Consider the following 23,001-nt stretch of genomic DNA (forward strand, 5'->3'; position numbering starts at 1 on the left):
AATTTGAGAAAAGGTAATCGGATGTTTTATTTCTCTTTTTAGTTTTCCCTTCTTTAGATTTATAAACACTTTTTCCTTGACAAATCGCTATAAATAACTCTTACGTTTAAAAGTAGTATGTACAATAAATGATACAGGCGAAGATATCCTCGGTTACGAGGGAGTTTTTACACGATATAAACATGTGTGTGTGTGTGTGTCTCACGAAAGGATCGATCGTGAATCTTGAATAATCCCTCGCGTTTCTACGTAATATTTACACGACTTACAGTACACATCCTTTGAAATTGAAATTACATAGAAACGAAGCAACAAATATCCAAATGAACAAAAAAAAAAAAAAATTGTTGAGAGATCCAAAGTACAAAGAATACAAATGACTATAGCTGTTTCTCACCATTCAAATCTAAACTACTAGAATCATCCATAATCATTATTTATATTCCCCGCATTTGTTCACATTTGGAAGCACGAGTAGGCCCTATGATAATGAAAGAAAAAAAAAGAAAGAAATACGTTTATAACCAAGGATGCCAAGACGGGTCCATTCTACACAAATTATCATGACTGTTCGCTGCAGCAACCAAAGTGCTCACTTTGCTGTCGGTTCCATCGAAATTGGCCAAGGAATTCAGCCTTCCAACGATTGCATTGACTGCTCGAGTGACCATCGTTATTAGAAGCTCGCCTTTCATATCTGTCGGGGTTTGAGACGCGTTTTCAGCATCTTCTTGCTTCTTATTGTGATCTGCTATCACTTCATCCCGGAGGATTGCACGGAGAATCGTGTGCACCTTGAAGGATGGTTGGACCAAGCAACGAGCTGTGGCAATGGCACTTGCAGTTAGTGGTCCGGAGACACCTGTACATTAATAACGATTCTTTTAAATGTTTCATATTATGTTATTTGTATTAAATAAAAGAATATAGAATGTACGAACCTGTACTGGTGAGGAATTCCAGAATATTAGGCGTCAACCGGAAAGGAACAGGTCTGTTGGCGTCCAGTTCACCAGAGGTATCGTCAACGTCGAACTTGAAGTAAGCAATATTGATCAGACCCGAATCTTGATGCACGTACATCATGTCCGGATTCAATCTCGTCAAGTGGAGCACGTACTCCGCGAAGCAGGCCAAAGACAATTGTAAAGTGAACTGTAAAACAAAGAAGAAAAAGAATTAAATTGAAATTTACACAATCAATCCTTTACCTTATGATTCCTTAACAATTTTTTTTATATGTTTTTATTATCTCACCATTTTCCTAAAGGTCCAATAGTCAGTGGCACCGGGGAACGTTTTCACCGCCCAGTCTCTCAGCATAGTCTTTGCAACCATTGTCGTCTGCACTTCCTTCAGAATATCTCTCAAAACCTGATGACTCGCCTGTGCCCCTCTAGCTTGTACAGTCGCCAATCTATCGTAATACCTAGCTATAGGCGCGTCGTGTTCTATTCCTAATTTCGCACAGCCTTGTTTGTAAATGTCCAGTAGAGAAACTGAGGCAGGATTATCTTCGACCAGCCTCATCTGTGGCGACACCGCGACCACACGTGGAACAGTGAAGTGTAAGAACCTCCTAGATGTCTCTTTTTGTTTGGCCAGATAATGATTTAGCATCCTTAACAATTGCAAAACTCGTTCCTCTCGTCTCGCATCGCCCAGTCCAGCGTCGTTCACAACCAAATAGGGATAGAGGCGTCCATTATGACCACGAATCCGCAATCTTCTAGCTGCTGTATTATGTCGTTGAACTACTTCGACTCTAGGCATGAATCTTGCTATCCTCACATAGTAGTGTGAATGTTTAGGTAACAGGAATTCGCCTGGAAGTTCGACCTCCGCGGTTTTCAGGCTGAAGTTGCTCAAGAATCGACACTTTTCCTCGATCAGGAAGGACCTGTTGAATGTTACAATTTTAGGTAGGTTAACCTTCAAATGGGGTTATAATTTGGGAATTTCTTTTATGCGATATACTCACTTTGGTAGTTGTTTAGTCTTCCCTTCGAGAATCTTGATCCACTTCTTCAGCTTGCTGATGAGATTGTGAAGCAGCCTCGCACCAGGCACGGTGAAGTCGAAGTCGCTTTTGAATTGGCCCTTCATCTTCTGGAACACGGGGTCCTGGACGGTAGCCTGAGCTCTGCGCGCCAGAGATTCTGAAGCCGCCGAGCCGAACGTGTTGTTCACGTTTTGAGACGAGGATATGTTTTCTGGGATTCGGAAAATCCTTCCTTAACGATTTCTTTTGGTTCGAATAATTAAGGGCTAGCGATAGCTTACCGATTCCTATGCCAAACGTAGACACCAGCTTCTTCACGAAGTTCAGGGTGTGAGGAGTTATGGTTGCCTCACTCACCGCACCACGATTCTCGAATGCTATCGCGTAACATTTGGCCAGACCTTGTCTCAGTTGCCTCAGCACTTCTTCATACCAGGTTTCTCGGAACCATACCATCTGGAAAATTTGATTTATTCGTTTGTCTCATCAGTTTCAAGTGAAGACAGAGAGAGTGAGTGATATAGAGAAATTGTATTAACCTGATCAACGATGCCTTCCAAGCTAGACAAAATTGTCGGATGAATGTCCCTCTGCATATGCATGATCTTTGAGCACCTCCACATAGGTGGCGTTGCTCGAATTGGTCCCGTCTCAGGTACTCCTTGTTGTTGCACGTTTCCAGCGGCTCCACGACCTTCCACTCCCTCCTGATTCTTCCCAGCAGCCAATTCTGCGCTCTTGTATCTCTCACGTTGCTCTATTTTCAACGTCAGATACAAAGTTCTGATAGAAAAGTACACAGCCTGTGGGAACATCCTTCCAACTTGACTCAATAAATTCAAAATCACGTTTCCCTCGTGTCTGACCAAACACATCAACAACTGAGGTATCCATGGTAGCCATTGAATAGGAGGAACACCAACAGCATACTTGTCTACAGCTTCCATCAAAGAGAACTTGTCATCATCATAAGTGAGCAGCCAGAGTACCTTTGCCAAATACTTTCTAGACTTGGATTCATTCTGATGTCTGCACGCATGGAGGAAGCAAGTGATGGCCGAGATTCCAATGGAAATCTGACGTGCATCTCTAGTGAAGATGTGCTCTAAATAGTCACCCCATAGAGCCCAGGCTTTTACCAGGGTGTCGTGTAGCTGAACTGCAGCTGAGAAGGCTTTATTCGCGTCGTCCGATCTTCCTATCTGAGACAGCAGCATCCCTTTCAATGCATAGAATTCTGCAGTCATTTCCTTGGTGAAGTATCTCAGATTCGTGGACTCAATCACCTCCAAACCTTCTTGTAATTCGTTCTTCCCACTGACTGAGGCCATTTGCAAGTAGCACTTCACCTGCTGTCTGATTTTCTGGAAACAATCAACAATAGGCACACTGGGTATAGTGTAGATTTTAGACAAAGAGTCCAGGCATACACCACACAGATTATGCTTCCTGGCTATCTTTCCAAAGTGGATGATAGCTTGAACAGAAGCATGCACACCAAGCATAGAGTGATTGGTGGTCTGGTCTTGTTGGGAATCATAGTGGCTTGAGATGAACGTGTAATGATGTTGCCTCCAGGTGAAGATGTCTGACCAGTGGCTAAGATCATCAGCTATCACTGGTAGCCTGTTCCTCCATGTCTTCACTATAGCTTTCATGTCATGCAGAGAAGTGCTTCTTCCATGTAACAGTCCCTGATGAATCTGCATGGCTTCTTGAAGTTCCATTATCTGTTGAGCTGCCTGAAGCAATGGTAGATGTACATGGCTCACTATATGAGGTAGTCTACGCCATTCACGCATACAGAGGCCAGAAGCTAGCTCCACGTATCTTTCCACTGCGTTCAGGTGTTGATCCTCGCTGTTACATATGGCTAGGAAGCCTCGATACAGATTCACCTTCCAAGCCATCTCCTTTGGACAATTATGCTCCACCTGACCAAGAGCCTCCTTCATCATGGTCCAATTAGGAATACGCCAGGAGCTTTCAAGAATTAAGAAAGGATTCTTCTCAGCCTTTTTGCTACCATAGTCCAACAACAAGTCCCATTGACTCAACTCCTTTGCACATCTTATCCAATGCTGCTCCCAAAGCATGGCTTCCCTTTGAATTTTGAACGGTGCCGGTGTGGACACGTAGTCCTGCTTAAATTTCGTCATGGCTACGTCATAAGCTCCTTGGGCCTGCTCGAAAAACCCTTGTTGTTCCAAGGCAGTGGCTTGCAATGTCTCTTTGTAATGAGCATGCTTCTGCCATAAGCCAGACCACATGTCCTCTTCGCATAACAAAGAGTACATATCAGATAAAGAATCTAAAATCTCAGCATGAGGACTGTTATCAGGCTCAAAGTCATAACAGTCAGACTCTCTTTTGATCTTAAACTGAGTATTACTATTGTCAAACGCCATTTGTTCCAAGCTCAATGTCATTCTATGCCAGAGATTATGCGATCTACCCAGATATTTCATCAAGGCAGGCCTCATAGGCACTGCAGGATTGCAATGAGAAATTGCCTCAACAAATGTGGCTATAGCACTTGGATGACAATCTTTCTGGATCACGTGTGTACCACTGCAAATAAACGGCACCACTTCAGCTATTAGAGTGTTATGCTGATGTTCATCTAAGATGCTCCAGATTCGTGGGAACGTGTCCAACCAAACACGTTCTGCTAAATTAGTATCCATATGACACAGCTGAGCTGTGGCTAACAATAACTGCTCAGTTCTAATCTTCTTTGCGTATTTGATGAATTTACCCTGCTTCGCGATTAACTGAGTTAATCTTGCCTTTCCTGTGATCTCTTCAGGAACAGTGGTTGAATCCACATTGGACAGATCAATGTCTAGAATATCATCCTTCACGTCACTGCTGTCTGCGATGTCCTGAGGCTCCTCTTTTATTGAAGTATAGATCATGAAGTTCTTGTGCTCTTCACTGTCTGCCATGTTTATCACAGAAGTTACACTTGGTAGCAGAGTATCCTGATTCGACATTTGTATCTGAGTGGTAGAATTAGCAGTGACAAGGAGCAATTCTATGCACTGCTTGATCCAGTAATGAGGACCTATCGCGTCCCAACTTTGACTGCAGATGATGTACAAGAGTCTGTCGTGAAGACGTCTTCTCATAGATCCATCGAACACCTCGAAGAATTTCGCTCTTATCTGTGGCTGAACGCATCTGAGACCAGAGAGAAAAGCTGGCTCTAATTTTGATGTTAATTCGGAAGATTTGAGAGTCTCGTCTCTGTAGATGTAGTTAACCAGCTCCAAGAATTGTCTGTTTAATTCTAAGTCATCAGGGAATCGTTTCTCCACGTACTGCATCATCTTGACCAGAAGAATAGACTTTTCTCGAAGGCTGGGTGCTTGATTCATCGCGATAGGGTTCTTGTTCTTCATCCACTCTTCAAGCATCTTCGTGATTGCTTTCATTACCTTTATATCCTGCGTTTTCTCTATCAGACCAACGAGAATGGAACCTATGAAGGACTTTCTCATCTCTACTCCCATAACTACAACTCTGTTCTTCACAAGATCCAAGCTTAAGATCAATAATTCACTTCCAACAGGATTCGCCTCAGCTTGGGCTGATTGGAGATGATCCTTGGCCATTCTGTGCAGAACTCTCATGAAAGGAGTTATCAATCTATCAATGTAACTTGGATTATTCGTGCAGGCAGCCTTCAGCATCATCAGAGTTCCGAATAAAGTGCTTGGAGTGGCAGTAGTATTCTTCTCATAAGTCGCCAAGCCATCAACTACGAATTTACCAACAGTTGTGTACAAAGTGTCCAGTTCTTCGTATTTTGAGGCAACAGTAGAGGAAGTTGGCTCAGCTGGGAATATTGTCATCAAACGAGACAACAATCCGTGAACCAAACGAATCACTTTAGTGTTACTGCTAGCTATACAAGCACCTATGCCTCTCTGAAGAGGCTTGAAGCTAGCCAATATCTGCTCCCTTTTCATTACACCTAACAAGAACGTCAAGACCTCAAGAGCAGTAGAAATATTGCCATAATTTGGTTGAGCGCTGTCTACACTAGCCAAAACCTTGTCCAACCAGGCCAGTTTCAAATCACAAGACTGTGGCCAGACATCAGGCTTTAGGGCCATTTTCAACAGAGCTACACAACGTCTAGAGAGCTGTTCACCAGGATTACCATGAATAGTTGTCACGTCGTTCACTTGACAAGCAAGTCTCAACAAGAAATTCAATATTGCATCAGCATGAGCTCTTTCAATAGGTTTTGTTGACCCTGGCTCCAATCTGGGCAAGATCACAGGCACAGTGGCACTTCCTGTGGCTGCTTGAGTGGTCAAACGTTTGGTACCAGTTGGATCGTCGTTCATTGGTCGTTTAACAGAGCCCATCATAGTTTTATTACCACCTGTCTCATTGCTCTCTGCCTCGTCCTTGATCCTGTGCAGTTCCCATTTGATAATCACCTCAGCTAACTCAACTGCTAGTCTTCTGTGCTCTATGGTCGCTGTTGGACTGAAACCTAGCCTCTGAATAGAGTTCACTATATGCTGGACCAAGTGATGCCTCACAGGATAGTACACTTTGTAGTGTCTGACTACTAGCTGAAGTATATGGAACAATTGCTGCATGGAATGACCCTCTTCCACTATGATTTTCTTTGTCCAGTGTGTCAGCATTGTATTACCATCCTCCATTCTAACAGGCATGGCTGGAGTTAGAATTTCTAACGCCTGTCTCACCACATTCCTCGCATCAAGCGCATGAGCTTTCAATAGGCTATGGAACACCTGAAGAACTATCCTTTTGTGAATGGCAAACTTGGCGATTATATGACTGAGCAGCAAGTGACCGTGGTACCTAGTCGTAGGATCGACACAGTTCTTTCCCAGTAGACAGGGCCAGGCGAAAGTCATCAATCTTCGTAGTTTGTTCCCTTGTCTTTTATTACTGACGTCGTGGATGTGCTGAGAAGCCTGTTCCACGAGAAGACAAGAGAACTGCAGCAAAGAGATACGAACACAGTCTGCTGAGCCAAAGGGATTATCTGGGTCGATTATTTTACTGATGAACACAGAAACGACGTTCTCTGGGTTGTCTTGGTAAGGCATGGGTGCTCCTCCAATTAATTTCATCCCCTCACCTCGCTCAAAACTCACGGCGAAGCAGGGAATGACTATTAATTGCAAAACATTGGCCTTTAACTCCTGAGATAAATTATTTGTTGGGAAATGATCGACGAATCTGAAGAAAGCGCTTCGTTTCCATTCCACTGTGTATTCCTGAGCTACAGTGTGCTCTAAGAAGTCTCTTAAAAATTGGAAATCAGGAATGAATCTGTCACAGGTTGCTCTTAATAATTGGAATAATAAATCAATGTCGTTTGGATGATGGCGGAAATAATGTAGCAGAATTTTTACAATTAATTTGGGCTCCTTCCAGTGACAATACTCTACACTTTCTACCTTTTTATGTAGAGCTTGGTACTCATCGTTGCACCAGATTTGCTTCAATGCACCGACTAATTGGCTCTGTGACGACAGCCACTGCTCATCGAATTTAATTAGAATGGCGATAATCTTAATAGCTTGATGCTGCAGTTCGCTCTCGTCGGTCTGTGACAGGTTCGAATTGGTCTGAGAATGTGCCAGTAACATAGTAATTAATCTCGCTGTGCTATTGTGCAACACGTCACGAAACGGTTTTCCATCTTTCTGTTTGATCAAAAACTCCAAGTACCTGCTCCACTGCTGATCCTTAATATTATTGTCGTGTAAAAATAAATTCAGAGTTTCTGTTGGGTACCTCAGTAGAAATTTCATCAAAGGAATACGAAAAGGACTGGACACTTCAACCATAAGTGATTTTTCTGTTTGTAAAACCAGCCTGCAAAGAACGTCGATAAATATTGGAGTGGCTGCGGGAATCTCGTGAAAGATCCCTATAATAGTTGCTATCTTCTGTTCATTTTCACCAGATTTCGATATTCCCTTGTGCGCCTGAATCAGATTCTCTAAAAGCTTCTTCAAGTGCTGTAACAATTGTTCACAGAGAGCTGTACTGAATGTGCTAGGGAACAGTTGAGTCAAATAGGAAAGTCTCTTCACGCAATTCAGACTCAAGTTTCTATGATCACCAAGAGTCAACAGCATGGGTCGCATGATCGCGTGGACGGACTGCATGTCTATTTGGAAACCAGCTATGAATTTCTGCATGCATTCGAAGGCTGCTTCTTGCAACTCTGCGTTAGGTTTCTCCAGAGCTTTATAGAGAACGCCAAATATTCTTTCTCTGCAAGCCACGATGTAATGACAGGCAGCCAAGGCTCTTAAAGCTGACTTTCTCAGAGGAATAAGATTCGAGACGGATTTGTAACACGGCAGTTTGTTCAAATTAGCGTCTTCTGCTTCGCTGAGGGCTAACAATTCTTGGAAGAACACATCGTGCTCTGTTAAATCGATGGTAAAGAGACGTGGATTCAACGTGGTGCAAAATGTATTCCCATCTATCAGACCAATCTGTGCATTCGCTGGTTGATGTCTCAGTAAATGCTTCTTAGGTGGGATCATGTCTGCTAAAACCTCTTTATGCGGTTCCATCACTTCAGTGACTGTTTTATTCTGTATCTCGGCGAGCAGTCTCAACGAAGCCATAGCCTGTTCTCTCACCAAAGTGTGTGGCGACGTTACCTGTCTCACTAGCTCATGAGTGACCTCATAGAGACTTTTGTTCTGTGCTTCTATCAGTTCTGTATTCCCATCTTGGATTCCAGGGTTCACACAGACTCTCAACATGTTCTCCAAGTTTGCTTTAGCCATATCTATGGCTCCATTGGATACTTCTTCAGTCAGGTCCATCATCACAAACATCAGAGCCTTGAGGAACACGAAAAGATGATTCAACACCCATTTGGTAGCCATTCTTTCGAAGAGAAATTTAATAGCTATGCAGCCGCCCAATTTTGCGTACCAAGCTCGTTCGTAGCAGAGGGAGCACATCTTCTCTGCTAGATATTCCATGAGTGGCAGCTGACAGGCTCGTTCCTTGGAACCTAGAATATTAATTGCAGTTTCTAGGATTAAAACCAGCGCTATGTGTCCAGATTTGTACAATTCTTTCTCCTCGTGACCCATGATAACAGCCAGAGCGTCGATTAAGACCAGTGGATCCTGACCCTGCATTCTAACTTGTCTTCCAGTCAGACAGAACGGTCCAGCTTGCTGTGCTATGGCTACCATGGTGTAGTGTCTAACTATGGATGCAATAGTGCCTAACACAGAATTCCTCAATTCTTTGATCTCTGCAGCAAGGAAGAGACCAGTCAGAGCTGTCTGTTGCACGTTTCTTGCAACAGCGTCTGGGCACTGATAGTGAGGACCCCTTTGATGAGGAATCTTTCCTTCTTTGAAGCTAGGATGCATGAATAATTTGTACAAAATAGTACTGCTATCGTCTAGACGCAACGAAGCGGCTAGGTAGCAGCTGATCACCTCCCAACACTGTCTACGATAAAAGGGATCGGTATTGTTAGACTTTAGAGCATTGAACGCAGTCTCGATCACTTTCTCCACAGGAAAATCGATTGGTTTAGTAGGTTCCTGGAAGTATACGACTATAGCTGGCGAATTGGTTTCACGATCGTTGTATTCTAATTTCTGAGGCTCGATCATCATCTTCCTATTCCCTCCACCGAATTTTCCTAGAACTCTGAACGCTACGTGAGCTTGATCAGTTGGATTATGTAGAGTTCTCCATAAAGCTTGCATCAGATCAGCTCGAACAGGTTGTATGTGTTCGTAGAGGAAGTCAGGTTGAAGATTATCCACGCACAACTCGAGAGTTCTCAGTCCTTGACTCACCAGGCAATAACTTCCGTTTAACGCAGAAACTAGAGGATCCATTAACATTGGGAGATAAGGCAGGAGAGAGCTGAGCCTCACAGGAACTGTTAAGCATAATTCAACGAAAAGATCTTTCATATGCTGCCTGTGTAAACCAGATTGCAGTCTGTTCAAACCTTCCAACATATTCGGAAGCAGAGGTAAGAATTCTTGATACAGAAGATCATGGGAACCACCGCCGATGGATCTGAACAAAGCTCTCAATAAAAGGAAATAATTGTAGGGCTCTTTCGCAGACATCGCTAACTCTATAGCTCTATTGACTATCTGATTCAAATGTGGCCTCAGCATATGTTCGTTCTCAGCTGGGAAAAGGGACACGCTGCCAAATACTAGTTTAAACAGTCTCAAGTACAAGTTACTCCTCTCTACATTTGAACCCATATCACCCATTCTTTCTAACAAGTATTCAACCAGTATAGTTGCAAACGTAGACGATATCGTGGGACTGGATAAAAAGGCACTTCCAATGATCTGCAACGCGCAATTCTTGAAGATCCTCTCGACCATGTAGTCGATAGAGGTGGAGAATATTTCCTGGAATGTCTGAGGATTCATCTGGGTGAAAACGTTTCCAAAAAGCTCCAACACTTCTTTCTCTTCTCTCGTTCGGATTGTTTGAGACTGAGCTGGCCTGCCTGGCTGTGAAATAGTTCCTATAGTGGGAGGACCTATAGTGTAAATATCCAACGCAGGCAATGCCCATTTCACTAATTTAATATAAACCAGTGTCTCCTTAGTCTGAAACTGATTAGACTGCGTCACTTCGCCAGTCTTGCTGTTGATACAGTTAGCTGTGATCGCTTTTGCACCGTGAACCAAACTCTTCACCAAGTTCCTATAATCAGCTACGTTGTAGCTCATAGCCTGAGACGAGGGAAACCCAAATTTCGATTTACCACTGTCTTTGTCGTCGTTCAGATCTGGAATAACCGGTTTAACGTCCTCCGTTTTAATGTCCAAACCCGGTGGAGTCATCTGTTTCGCTTTGTTACGTAAAATTGGTATATAGATCTTGGCTATCGTTTTAAATTTCAAGACAAACACCAGAAGAATTCTCATCAGCAGCTCTCTGCCTTGGGTGCTGTTCTCTGCGTCAGACCTTTGCCTCACGGTGTCCACTAGGTTCATCAGCAATTTACAAGAAACCATCTGGACAGCTGTCGGAAGACTCTGGTCCAATAAATTCTTGCTATAGAGGTGCACAGCTCTGGAGACGTCGCTCAATGGTAACAGTAGCCTAACGTGGTGAACTAAGTCAGCGAGTGTCGAGTATGCTAATGGTCTGAGTGACTCGTGCGTGGTCCAGCCTCTTCCTATGAATATATCCTCGTCGAAGAAGCACTCCATGTGCGGTATAAATTTATTTCTGAGATCAGTGGCAAGTATGTGTCTCGACGCGATCACCAATTCTTTCCTCAAATGAGCCACTTCCTTTGGACACAGTGTGAACAAACCCAGTATACCTTTCACTAATATTGAACTATGCTGAGAGACGACATCTTGGTATACTCTGATCACGTATGCAAGAAACGATAAGGTTTTAATCTGAGCACCCATAAAATCGACGAACACCTCCTTGTTGAAACCAGGCGACGCTCTATGTTGAGGACTCGGTTGCAGAGTTATGGTTGTTATCACGAGTGGGATGAAATCAGACACATCCTGATGCACATTCTGTTTGTACAACTGGTTCATAAGTACGACTATAATTGGTAATTCTTGGAGCACTTTCAGGGATAATACAGCCTTGGGGATTAAATTGTACTGAAAGAAGAAAGTTTCGCGTTAAACTTGTTCTATCTATTTAGATCGAGGTAGACTGTTTTTGTGAATACATACGGTAACAACTGTGCCGTCTGCCGCTTTCTTCTCGCTTTGTATAGCTGTGATAGTGAACGTTTCTTTCAGTAGAGCTTCTATATTTATTTCCGACAGATCTTTCACTCTTAAAGGCGGTCGAGGCTCGAATATTTTTGGCAGGTTCTTTGGTAACTCGCTGTACACCGATTTGACGAATTGCAAAAAATACTGTATCTGTGGAATGGAATTATTTTTCGTTTAGAAATAATTATTCTATTCGTTTTTATTCTTACGTAGAAACGGTTTATCACACACTTCAGGATTGAAGGTGGGTTTGTACTGTTTGTGCAGTTCGATGATGATCCTTAAGCAAACTAACACATTCTCCTCGTTATCAGTTTCCAACAATTTCGACATCAGACTTAGAATTTGCTTCACGTACGGACGTAGGTAATCGTTGCTCGGTAGCCGGTGTATCATTTCTAAAATCAGCTTTCTCACTTGCTGGATGTTGTACTCGGAGATGAAGTGTGGTTCACCCTCTTGGAGTATCTTGAGAAATATTTTCATCATATGATCGAGAAACGCCGGATACTGCGAAGAGCACATGATCACCTGAAATAATTTCAAGATTAATCCACACATTCTTACAAAAAACTTATTCAATTTTTGTCGTTTAGAGATAAATTTCTCGTTATTTATCAGTCTTCAACTTACGTTTCTCGCTGTAATAAAAAGGACAACGTTAAGATACCTCAAAATTCTCCGACAATTCTTGAGCAGCTTTCAGTTTCAATTCGTCCTTTGAAACTGGATCAGCCAGCATCGTCACGTACGATCTGTACGTGTTCATTTGCGTCACTGGATCAGGTGGTGCCATTTCGATCGCTTAATCAAAAGTTCGGCTCGTGCTAAGTCTGGTCCATTAGAAAACCTGCAAAAAAATTGCAATTTAACTATTTCGTCCAAAATTAGAATGCCGCAACTGATACACAACCCATCCAAAAATGAAAATTAACCCGTTCTTCTTCGTTCTCGAGAAGAAACGTTTATTAGTCTACTAATAGTAAATCAACAAAAAAATATACAAAATACATAAGAGTAACTTTAGAATAAATAAACGTACTCGAAGTCTCATAATCACCTAACTTCCAAGTAAACTATTAATCTCTCCAGAAAAAAACAAAGTTCATTAATTCAGAATCGAGGAAAGATAATCTACATAGTCTTCCGAAAAATCGATCAGGCGTGTTTGTCAACAACCCTTAGCAACCACTCCCCGGTGCCTCTTATCCTCCGCTTTTAATCGGGCTTCCTAGATTAATCGCTCACCTTTCACGTCCGAAATCTCTCAGGTGTGAAAACTACCTGCTCGAGTTGGCGAAAGAAGAAAGAGCGAGACTTGCTGATTGGTTCTCGCGATCTTTCGGGGGTGAAGTGAACGTGGATATGTTAGGGGCGAAGGAATATATACCTAACGGCTATAAATGCTCACGAAATTCTGGATACGATCTCAGTATCCTCGCAATGTTTCTGCTAACCTGATGAAACTTCGACGAACCGATAGAAAATTGTTGAAAAAAAAAAAATAAGAAGAAAAGATACGGAAATTGAAAAATGGACGAAGCAATAATCGACTCGATCTTCGCGGGATCTTTGAAGTCTCTCCCGGCTGTTAGCTCTAAAATCGTCCGGATATTTACAAGTTCCACTTTCACCGGTAATTTTTATCTTAATTTTAGTATTTCTGTTTTGTGTTTTTTTGTTTTAAGGATGAACGTTTTGGTTTAGATACCGCTATGGAGAGAAACACCTTGATGGCACAGTGTTACCCTAAGCTGAAGGATTACTGTAGGGAGAAACACGGATTAGAGTTTCAGGTAATCAGTGACATAATCGATTAGGAGATCTGTCATTTTGCTCGGAGATTAAGGGGTACTTTGGTGGTGTGTAAATATTTTTTCAACGTACGACTGATTATTGTATATGTGTATAAATTGATAAGAGTTGAGTGTTACAGTAGAGTATGATATAGATAGGAGTGTCAAAATCTGTATTATGTAAGCATGATTTGAAGACCTTGAGGAAAGAATTGATTTCTATCGTACCTGGTACCAGTTCTGCTACGTGTATACGGACACAACTTTTCCAAACTTTGATTCACAGGGGTACTATTTTAGACGGTGTGACGTGAAACGTCGGATTCTTTAATTAGTCATAAGTGATTACTCGAATAATGGGAAATTTTGGGTGTTTTTCGCGTTCACTCGAAATTTATGCAATATTAAAGAACGATTTTTATTTAATTCTAGAACAATTTTAACAGTTTGATAGGTCTGAATTTAAAGGGAGGAAAGGTGGTTTCGCGTCAACTAAAAATTTATGCAATATTGAAAAGCGATTTTTACTTTGGGCAAGAAAAATTTTGATAGTTTGATAGGTTCTGAATTTATAAGGAAGAAAAGGAAGGAAAGGTGGTTTCGCGTTAACTCAAAATTTATGCAATTTAAAGAACGATTTTTCTTTAATTCTAGAAAAAATTTTAACAGTTTGATAGGTCTGAATTTAAAGGGAGGAAAGGTGGTTTCGCGTTAACTAAAAATTTATGCAATTTAAAGAACCATTTTTATTTTGGTCAGGAAAAATTTGAACAGTTTGATAGGTTCTGAATTTAAAGGGAGGAAAAGGGAGGGAAGGTGGTTTCGCATCAACTAAAAATTTATGCAATATTGAAAAGCGATTTTTACTTTGGGCAAGAAAAATTTTGATAGTTTGATAGGTTCTGAATTTAAAGGGAGGAAAAGGGAGGAAAGATGGTTTCGCGTTAACTCGAAATTTATGCAATTTAAAGAATCATTTTTATTTTGGTCAGGAAAAATTTGAACAGTTTGATAGGTTCTGAATTTAAAGGGAGGAAAAGGGAGGAAAGATGGTTTCGCGTTAACTCGAAATTTATGCAATTTAAAGAATCATTTTTATTTTGGTCAGGAAAAATTTGAACAGTTTGATAGGTTCTGAATTTAAAGGGAGGAAAAGGGAGGAAAGATGGTTTCGCGTTAACTCGAAATTTATGCAATTTAAAGAATCATTTTTATTTTGGTCAGGAAAAATTTGAACAGTTTGATAGGTTCTGAATTTAAAGGGAGGAAAAGGGAGGAAAGGTGGTTTCGCGTCCACTCAAAATTTATGCAATACTGAAAAGCGATTTTTACTTTGGGCAAGAAAAATTTTGATAGTTTGATAGGTTCTGAATTTGTAAGGAAGAAAAGGAAGGAAAGGTGGTTTCGCGTTAACTCAAAATTTACGCAATTTAAAGAACGATTTTTCTTTAATTCTAGAAAAAATTTTAACAGTTTGATAGGTTCTGAATTTAAAGGGAGGAAAAGGGAGGAAAGGTGGAGATTAATTAAACGACGTAATTACAGGTGGTCGATATGCGATGGGGTGTACGAGACGAGGCCACAGACGATCATATGACCACAGAATTGTGCATGAGAGAGATCGAGAATTGCCAGAGGCTCTCGATGGGGCCAAATTTCGTGGTACCGAATCACTCAGAAAATTTATACCACCAAAAGTTCTGTCCTTTCTATTCCCCATATTTCTCGCGATTTATCAAATTTTACTCGGTAAAAATCTCTCAGTTTTTCACTGAAACAATTTTCAATCTCTGTTTTACTCTTCTTCGAGGTTTAAATCCACAGTTTGAAACTTTCGACGATAAATTACAGACTGGAGAGCTCCGATTACTTTTCCACTTCCACTCGTGGCAATAAAAGTCGCACCAAATTGAGAAGTTAAATTTAGGGGGAAAAAATTGACAGAACTTTTAAGTACTCGTTTAGGTAAGATAGGGAGAGTTTCTTTGGATTTTTCGAGGTGTTTCTCGGTCAAAAATACGGCTACCGTCCGATCCCAACGTACGTACTCAGCTCGGAATTAGAAATGTTGAAGACGGAGTTGGATGGTCAAGGAACGGACGTCGGTCTTTTGGACAAATGGTACAAAAAGGACAGCAACGCGGTTCCACCTACTAGTATCTTGCAACCGATATCCTCGATCTTGAAGAATTTCAATAATAAAGTAACAGAGTTTGCTCTTCAAGTAATTGAAATTTAACCCTTCGCGGTGCTGCGTCCAGTCTGACTCGACGCAAGAATTTCTCCCTTCAGATATCGTGTGATGACGATAAACCATTTTTTTATGCATTAATATTACAGCGAAGGTTAGGATTTTATAGCTAATATTACGCTGAGATATTGAAATAAAGGGGAACTAGATGGTACTGCCCGAGAGTGACCAAATGAGTGCGGATTAAGTGGACTATTTGGACCGCGAAGGGTTAATGCTGTACCGAAACTTAGTATTTTACAACTAATATTACGCTGCAATATCGAAGTAAAGATACGAATAGAGAGATATTGAAATACAGTGACCAAATGAGTGCGGATTAAGGCGGTATTCTAGTCTAGACTTTTCAAAAAAACCGATTTCCTTTCTTTAGATTTTCTGAAAGTAGACGTTTGCAGAAGTAAAATTGCCCAATTTATAGATGGTTAAAGAAGACCCCATGTAGCTTGTAATCATAAAAATACCATTCTCATGTAATTGCCACGAGAAACTTTAAACGCGTTTTTCTCGAAACCACGTTTTTCTAAATGGCTGACATGATATCTCAAGTTCTAGTTGCCCGATTGACTCGAAATTTTACACGCACCTTCAGTGGGTGTGTCGTTATCGTCTGAACCAGAATTACGCCGAAATCTATATTTTTCCGATTTTTAGAGCCTCTGAAAGACGAAGAAAGTGGAAGAAATCGATATTGAAAATTCAAAGTGGCGCCATTTTGTAAATTTTCACTATTTCTTTTTCATTCTGGTTCACACCATAGTAACAATCGTACTAATCTAGAATCCCCTTGGTTGTTTCATTTCGGATAAACAGAATGGGCGGAATCGTGTCAGCCAGTAGGACACAGTGTTTTTTAAAGGGACCGCATCGAACGATGCATAACTCAGACAGCTTTGATTATTTTCACTTGAGAAAAATTGTGAACTTTCTTCAAACATGAATGAATATGTGTGCAAAACGCCGATACCGAGAAACTTATACTTTCCTTACAAAAAAATCCCTAAGGACTAAAAATGACACTCTAGACTAGAATACCTTAACTGGACTGTTTGGACCGCAAAGGGTTAATGCTGTGCCGAAACTTAGTATTTTACAACTAATATTACGCTGCAATATCGAAGTAAAGATACGAATAGAGAAATATTGAAATACAGTGACCAAATGAGCGAGGATTAACTGGACTATTTGGACCGCGAAGGGTTAATGTTACACCGAAACTCGGTATTTGCTAATTAACACTTTAAGCGCCGGACCCGCCCGAATGTGTGTTCCGGAAAATATATATCTCTAAAAATCGTCGCTGTGCCTGTAGGAATTTTCTCTTTTCCAAGAGTTATCTTACTTTACCTTGTAAAAGTGCACGTTTCTACGAAGCTCGCGGCGCCTTAAGTTTCCAACAAAACAGCCGGCGCTTTAAGCGTTAATATCACGCTCAAGTATTGAAACGAAGATATAAATAAAGAAATACCGAGATAAAGCGGTTAGATTGTTGAGAAAAGCACTTTTCTCGTGTGTCGTTCAGAGAATACCGAAGTTGCAGCAAGAAGATCAGGCTATCTGGTGGGACACCATGGTGAAGATGCAGAAATTGTTCCGGAAGGGAGCACAGTCTCTGTTCAATTGCGGAAAATTCGACAAAGACACTATGCACAATTATTTCATGTCAGGTATAGAGAAACAGCGCGAGAAAGGAAATAGAGTAAAATACTTGTGAATGTTAATTTTTGGTGCAGTGACTGAAAGAGAGGTGATAAATGGCATACTAAACGTGAAGAACACGAAAAATCACTGTCTGGCGTATATCAGGTACATAAATAACATAAATCTGCAAAATCTGAGGAAAGCTAGTCTCTTCTTGGATATAGCTAACAGAAGTTTGGATAACGAAGCGTCGAAATTGTTGGGAAACTTGAGGGACGAGAGGCTACCTGATAAAATCGAGAGCACGAATCTGCAAAGGTAGCTTTTGTAGAAGAAAAGTACACCTGTCCCCCGACTTACACGGATGATCGGTTCCTCAGAATACCGTGTAAATCGAAATCATGGCTTTTTGTACGAAAAACCGTGTAAATCGGGGAAAAAACAAAATGCGCACAATTTAGTCAGTGATTGAATTAAATTCGTTATTTTAAATGTAAAATAAAAATGAAAAACAAGAAATATTCAGGGTCAGGGTTTAGTTTCGAGCGAGCGGTCGACGAAGGCGAAAATAGCCGGTCGCCGATGAAAGATCCGCGGCGGCAGCAAATGAATGCTTTTCGTCTGCAAAAAAGGGGGAAATTCCGTTCATTTTTTGGTTTAATGCCAGTGTTGACAAACGGACGGTACTAAAAAATTGGCTGTACCAATATGTGCGCAGAATAAACTTTTATTTTTAACAGTTTATATTCCTGAGAAGCCGTTATTTAGAAAACCATGCAAAAGTGAAATCGCGTAAGTAAAGTACCGTGTAAATCGGGGGATAGGTGTATAAGTGAAACGTTTGTACGTAGTAAATAAGGAAGGAAGAATGTAAAAGTAGAATTTTAATCGCACTTTCGTATGATATTGCGTTGAAGATACACGGTAGAGTGGATTGGTCGAGAAGGTTTGGATACGGAGACTCACAGCGAGTACCTTCAGCACTTTATCACCCATTTCTACCGAAATATCGTGAAACTCGTGGATCGTGCGATGAGAAAGGAAGACAGTTCTGCTCAGGGGCAGATTATTACGGAAATTTTGCAGCACTTACACGCCTGTAACAATTCTGTGAAGGTAACACTGAAAGATTGAGTTGAATTATTCGAGGCTCCCGGGTGTAAGTCGTGTCCAAAAGAATTTGCATTCCGACGTTTCGCCAGCATTGCAGCTAGCTTAATCAGGGTCTGGAGACGTAGGGGGAGTTCCCTTAACGCCGTTCGGCACCTAACACCGGACGTTAGTTACATCAAACGCTACTGTTAAGCACTCGGGTGCTGATTTCCGAATATTGCACTTGGTGCCGTCTGAAGATTGAATTGAAGCGTCGAGAGTCTGACTGACTCTTTACCATTCCTGAGGTTAGGTCTGTGCACTACCACACTCCTGGTCTTAAGCTGAGTCGGCCTTCTTATCGAGTCTTCTAAAATTTGAAGAAGGGACGCGAAGGGAGGTTCTTAACCTTTTAGGTACGGCGTGCTCGTCCGCAAGTGGGTACCCCTGGGACAGCGCGCCTGGACGCGGATGGCACAAAAATCGTTCATGACGATTCTCTGACACGTGTACTCTTCAACGACAGCTTCGATATTGCCAGGAAATGCGAAATAAAGCAAAAGACGTATAATACCGTCGAAAATCATGATATCCACGAAAGTCACTACAGTGTCCGCACCGTCCAAATTGGTGCTATCCACGAAAGCCACTACAGTGGCGTACCGTTCCAATTGATGCCATCCGCGGAAGCCACTATAGTGGCGTACCGTATCTAAAAGGTTAAAATGACTAAGTGACCAACCTCGTATCACCCCCGTCCTTGGAGCGGGGGTTACGAAGCTGGTCCTTGCTGGACGGAAATTTGACAAGGGGGGAAACCCCGGCCAGGTCGACTCTCCGACTCGTTCGGAAGGTCGGAGAGTTAAAAGGTTAAAATGACTAAGTGACCAACCTCGTATCACCCCCGTCCTTGGAGCGGAGGTTTCGAAGCTGGTCCTTGCTGGACGGAAATTTGACAAGGGGGGAAACCCCGGCCAGGTCGACTCTCCGACTCGTTCGGAAGGTCGGAGAGGCCTCGGTAACTGACTTCGTGATACCTTGAACAATAGCCTATTCTTTAATATTTGAGAAATTCTAGGTGCCGCATGTTGGCTGCAGACCAGTCTGCTAAATGAAAAATAAAGGTTTGCTTAACTAGAAATCACGTATCATAAAATCGTCCCCTTGCTGACGTAACTCCTAGAGGAGACGAAAGGAATAAAGATAAGTTTTCCACGCGTTTCAGTCGCGCGTGCACAGGTAGAGAGATTTATTTAAGAGGAGCCTTAAGCGTCCGGTGCTAGGGGAACTCCCCCTACTGATAATTCATTCGACGATTCATTTCGACCAATCGATGTTTAATTGATCGAACAATTAAATATCGGTGTTTGATTCTTCTGGACACGGCTTACACCCGGAAGCCTCAGATAATTCAACTCATATCAATCCGGGCCGTGAAAGTCTCGAAACTCTCACCGAAAGATTGGTTCAGGTAAAAGTTAACGAAGCAATGAAAATTAACGAACTTAATTAAAAATTGATAGAAATTAATTGGTTGAATTAGAAATCGATGAAAATGAATCGACACAATTTAGAATTGATTGAAACAGAGTAATTAATTAGAGGCAAAAGGATCGGTAAGTCGCAGCAAGTTGTTTATGAGACAATTTTCAGGTGTTCTACGGCCGAGAAGACACTTTGGTGAAAATCAAAGAGTACATGTTGGGGGATAGCGATAAACCTTTGGTTCTTTACGGAGAAGGTGGTTGCGGGAAAACATCTTTATTAGCTAAGAGTGCAGGATTGACGAGCAGCACGTGGCTCACTGGTAAAAAGCCAATTAACATCATTCGATTCCTTGGCACCACTCCAGATAGCAGCGCTTTGACACCTACGTTAATTTCCATTTGTCAACAAGTAAGTGCTCGAGTTATCGTTCTAATTAAATATGCAAAAGAGGTGATTAGGAAAATTGCATTGGTCGAGTGTCTTTCGATTCGAGATATTTAGATGGAAAGATCGCCGAATGTTGTTTTCATGTGGAATTTATTGAAATTAGGCAAATATAACATTTTTTGCACACGACTCATTTTTCCAAGTGATTTTAGATTTAAAAAATGAGATTTTCGTGTGTAATTTATTGAAATTAGATAATTTCAAATTTTTTCCGTGTGACTGATTTTTCCGAGTGATTTTAGATTTAAAAAATCACCGTTTGGGAGAGAAATTGTTATTTTCATATGTAATTTATCAAAATTAGATAAACATCAAATTTTATATAATATTTTTTTCATACGACTGATTTTAGGTAAAAGAATCACCGTTTGGGAGAGAAATTGTTATTTTCATATGTAATTTACTAGAATTAAATAAACTGAAAATTTTTTATAATATTTTTTCCATATGACTGAGTTTTCCGCGTGATTTTAGATTTAAAAAATCACCGTTTGGGAGAGAAATTGTTATTTTCATATGTAATTTATCAAAATTAGATAAACATCAAATTTTATATAATATTTCTTCCATACAACTGATTTTTCCGAGTGATTTTAGATTTACAAAATCACTGTTTGAGAGAGAAATTGTTATTTTCATATGTAATTTATCAAAATTAGATAAACATCAAATTTTATATAATATTTCTTCCATACGACTGATTTTTCTGAGTGATTTTAGGTAAAAGAGTCACTGTTTGAGAGGAAAATTGTTATTTTCGTACGTAATTTATCAAAATTAGATAGATAAACGTAAAATTTTTTATAATACTTTTTCCATATGACTGATTTTATTTATCTCATAAAGGAAAGGACGAATTCAATAGTTTTTACATTTTTGACTTTCAATTAAACCACTTTCCTAAGCACAAGTACGACAAACTCACGCAAGCGTTTCATCCTAGATCTCCTACAACTTCATGTTGCCTTTCGAAGAAATTCCCGACGATCTGGTACCTTTAACTGCTTTCTTCAAGTACTTGTTGACCCTGGCTACAGACGAACAGCCGATTTTACTATTTCTCGACAGCGTAGACCAACTGACCGGTGTTCAAGGGAATAAACTATCATGGTTGCCTACGAGACTTCCAATTAACTGCAAGGTACACAAAATTGCTTGAAAACTTAATCAAAAAATCCACCGATGTCACTCAAAAACCCTCCAAAGTACCAAATTTCTAAATTCCATTCTGTTCACACGAAAAGTCACATTTCCTTCCACCCTTACAACGACAACAACAACAATACTCTGCACTGTTCAAATTAACACGGAAGAAAAAATAAATTACTCGACTCTGAAATTTCTAAAATAGACGTATAATAGAATAGAATATAAACTAAAAATTTCAGATGATTCTCTCCTGCGCCGCCGAGGAATCGAATCCAGTGATCTCTCGGGACTACCAATTGCTGCGCAGAATGATCGACACCGAAGAAAACTTCATCGAGGTAGTCGCTTTGGGCGAAGATCTAGCCATGGAAGTGATAAGGTAGAAAAACAGAAGATCCTCGAGAACATTCCCACTACCCTTTCACGAATCATTCTCCCGCAGAATGTGGATGAAGACAGCTCACAGAGATCTGAACAACTATCAATGGCGACTCGTGGCGAACGCTATATCCAAGTGTTCCTTGCCGATCTTCGTGAAACTGGTCTTCGCGGAGATCTACAGATGGAGAAGCTACACCAAACCAGCGGACACTCATTTAACGTGCACAGTGATGGACAGTATAATGATGTTGTTCGAAAGAATCGAGAAGCAACACGGGAAGATTCTGGTTTTCCACGCGTTGGCTTACATTACCGCGGCGAAATCTGGGTTATCCGAGTCTGAACTGGAAGATTTGATCTCTCTGGACGATAAAGTGCTGGACGATGTGTATCAGTATCATTTACCACCGGTTAGGCGAATCCCACCGTTGCTCTGGACCAGGATAAGAAACGATTTGCCGAATTATCTGAGCGAACGAGAGGCTGACGGTGTTAGCGTGCTTAATTGGTATCATAGACAGTTCAGAGACACTGCTAAGGAGAGATACTTTAAGAATATGAACATGGCTATGTACTTTCATTCGATGATCGCTGATTATTATCTTGGGATATGGGGAGGTGGACGACCGAAGCCGTTTAAGTACACCGAGATTCAGAGGCACAGGTGGGTGATTTTTTGGGGATTGACCCTTTGACTTGGGAAAGCGAGGGTGAAGCGTGGTAGAAATTTGGGGGAGAGCGTGGTGGAAATGTTGTCAGTGATAAAGATGGCTTCTAAATTTCATTTTAATTTTGAGGTAAAGAAAAATTACATTTTATATTCGAATTTTAATTGTAAGTCTTGAAAAAATCAAATTTTATTCCAGTTTTAATTTAAAGTTTGAAAGAATCAAGTTTTATTCCAAGTTGAATTTTAAATCTTCGAAGAATTAAATTTTATATTCTAATTTCAATTTGAAATCTTGAGAAAATGAAATT

General features: G+C 40.9%; 2 protein-coding genes across 3 annotated transcripts in view; one reads left to right on the plus strand and one right to left on the minus strand.

The window, feature by feature from the left end:
* Positions 1–52: 52 nt before the first annotated feature.
* LOC108579542 (transformation/transcription domain-associated protein) lies at positions 53–12,547 on the minus strand. 2 transcript variants are annotated; one of them, XM_017943104.1, is made up of 10 exons: positions 12,449–12,547; positions 12,010–12,309; positions 11,740–11,928; positions 6,333–11,658; positions 2,542–6,194; positions 2,284–2,458; positions 1,982–2,213; positions 1,258–1,900; positions 942–1,155; positions 53–862 (listed from the first exon to the last, which is right to left on the minus strand). In XM_017943104.1, the coding sequence occupies exons 1-10, from the start codon at positions 12,545–12,547 to the stop codon at positions 519–521; spliced, it is 11,175 nt and encodes a 3,724-aa protein (XP_017798593.1). In that variant the 3' UTR covers positions 53–518. The 2 variants fall into 2 exon arrangements, with proteins under 2 accessions (XP_017798593.1, XP_017798592.1); XM_017943103.1 differs by having other exon boundaries at positions 2,542–11,658.
* A 764-nt stretch (positions 12,548–13,311) lies between these two features.
* LOC108579543 (NACHT and WD repeat domain-containing protein 2) overlaps positions 13,312–23,001 on the plus strand; it is a 16,736-nt gene continuing 7,046 nt past the window's right edge. The window contains exons 1-11 of the mRNA XM_017943105.1: positions 13,312–13,414; positions 13,486–13,574; positions 15,120–15,236; positions 15,574–15,777; positions 17,348–17,492; positions 17,559–17,784; positions 18,384–18,582; positions 20,212–20,454; positions 21,437–21,634; positions 21,882–22,021; positions 22,085–22,687. Coding sequence (XP_017798594.1) covers positions 13,312–13,414; positions 13,486–13,574; positions 15,120–15,236; positions 15,574–15,777; positions 17,348–17,492; positions 17,559–17,784; positions 18,384–18,582; positions 20,212–20,454; positions 21,437–21,634; positions 21,882–22,021; positions 22,085–22,687 — 2,267 coding nt within the window. The remainder of the gene's footprint in view (positions 13,415–13,485; positions 13,575–15,119; positions 15,237–15,573; positions 15,778–17,347; positions 17,493–17,558; positions 17,785–18,383; positions 18,583–20,211; positions 20,455–21,436; positions 21,635–21,881; positions 22,022–22,084; positions 22,688–23,001) is intronic.

Source organism: Habropoda laboriosa, unplaced genomic scaffold, assembly GCF_001263275.1.
Source record: "Habropoda laboriosa isolate 0110345459 unplaced genomic scaffold, ASM126327v1 scaffold33, whole genome shotgun sequence".
Lineage (NCBI taxonomy): Eukaryota > Metazoa > Arthropoda > Insecta > Hymenoptera > Apidae > Habropoda > Habropoda laboriosa.

Coding starts and splice junctions, on each gene's coding strand:
- LOC108579542 (XM_017943103.1), bottom strand. CDS start 12,547: ATGAACACGTACAGATCGTACGTGACGATGCTGGCTGATCCAGTTTCA. Junction 2,214..2,283: donor TACGTTTGGCATAGGAATCG/GTAAGCTATCGC, acceptor TCCGAATCCCAG/AAAACATATCCTCGTCTCAA. Junction 1,901..1,981: donor AAGACTAAACAACTACCAAA/GTGAGTATATCG, acceptor AACATTCAACAG/GTCCTTCCTGATCGAGGAAA.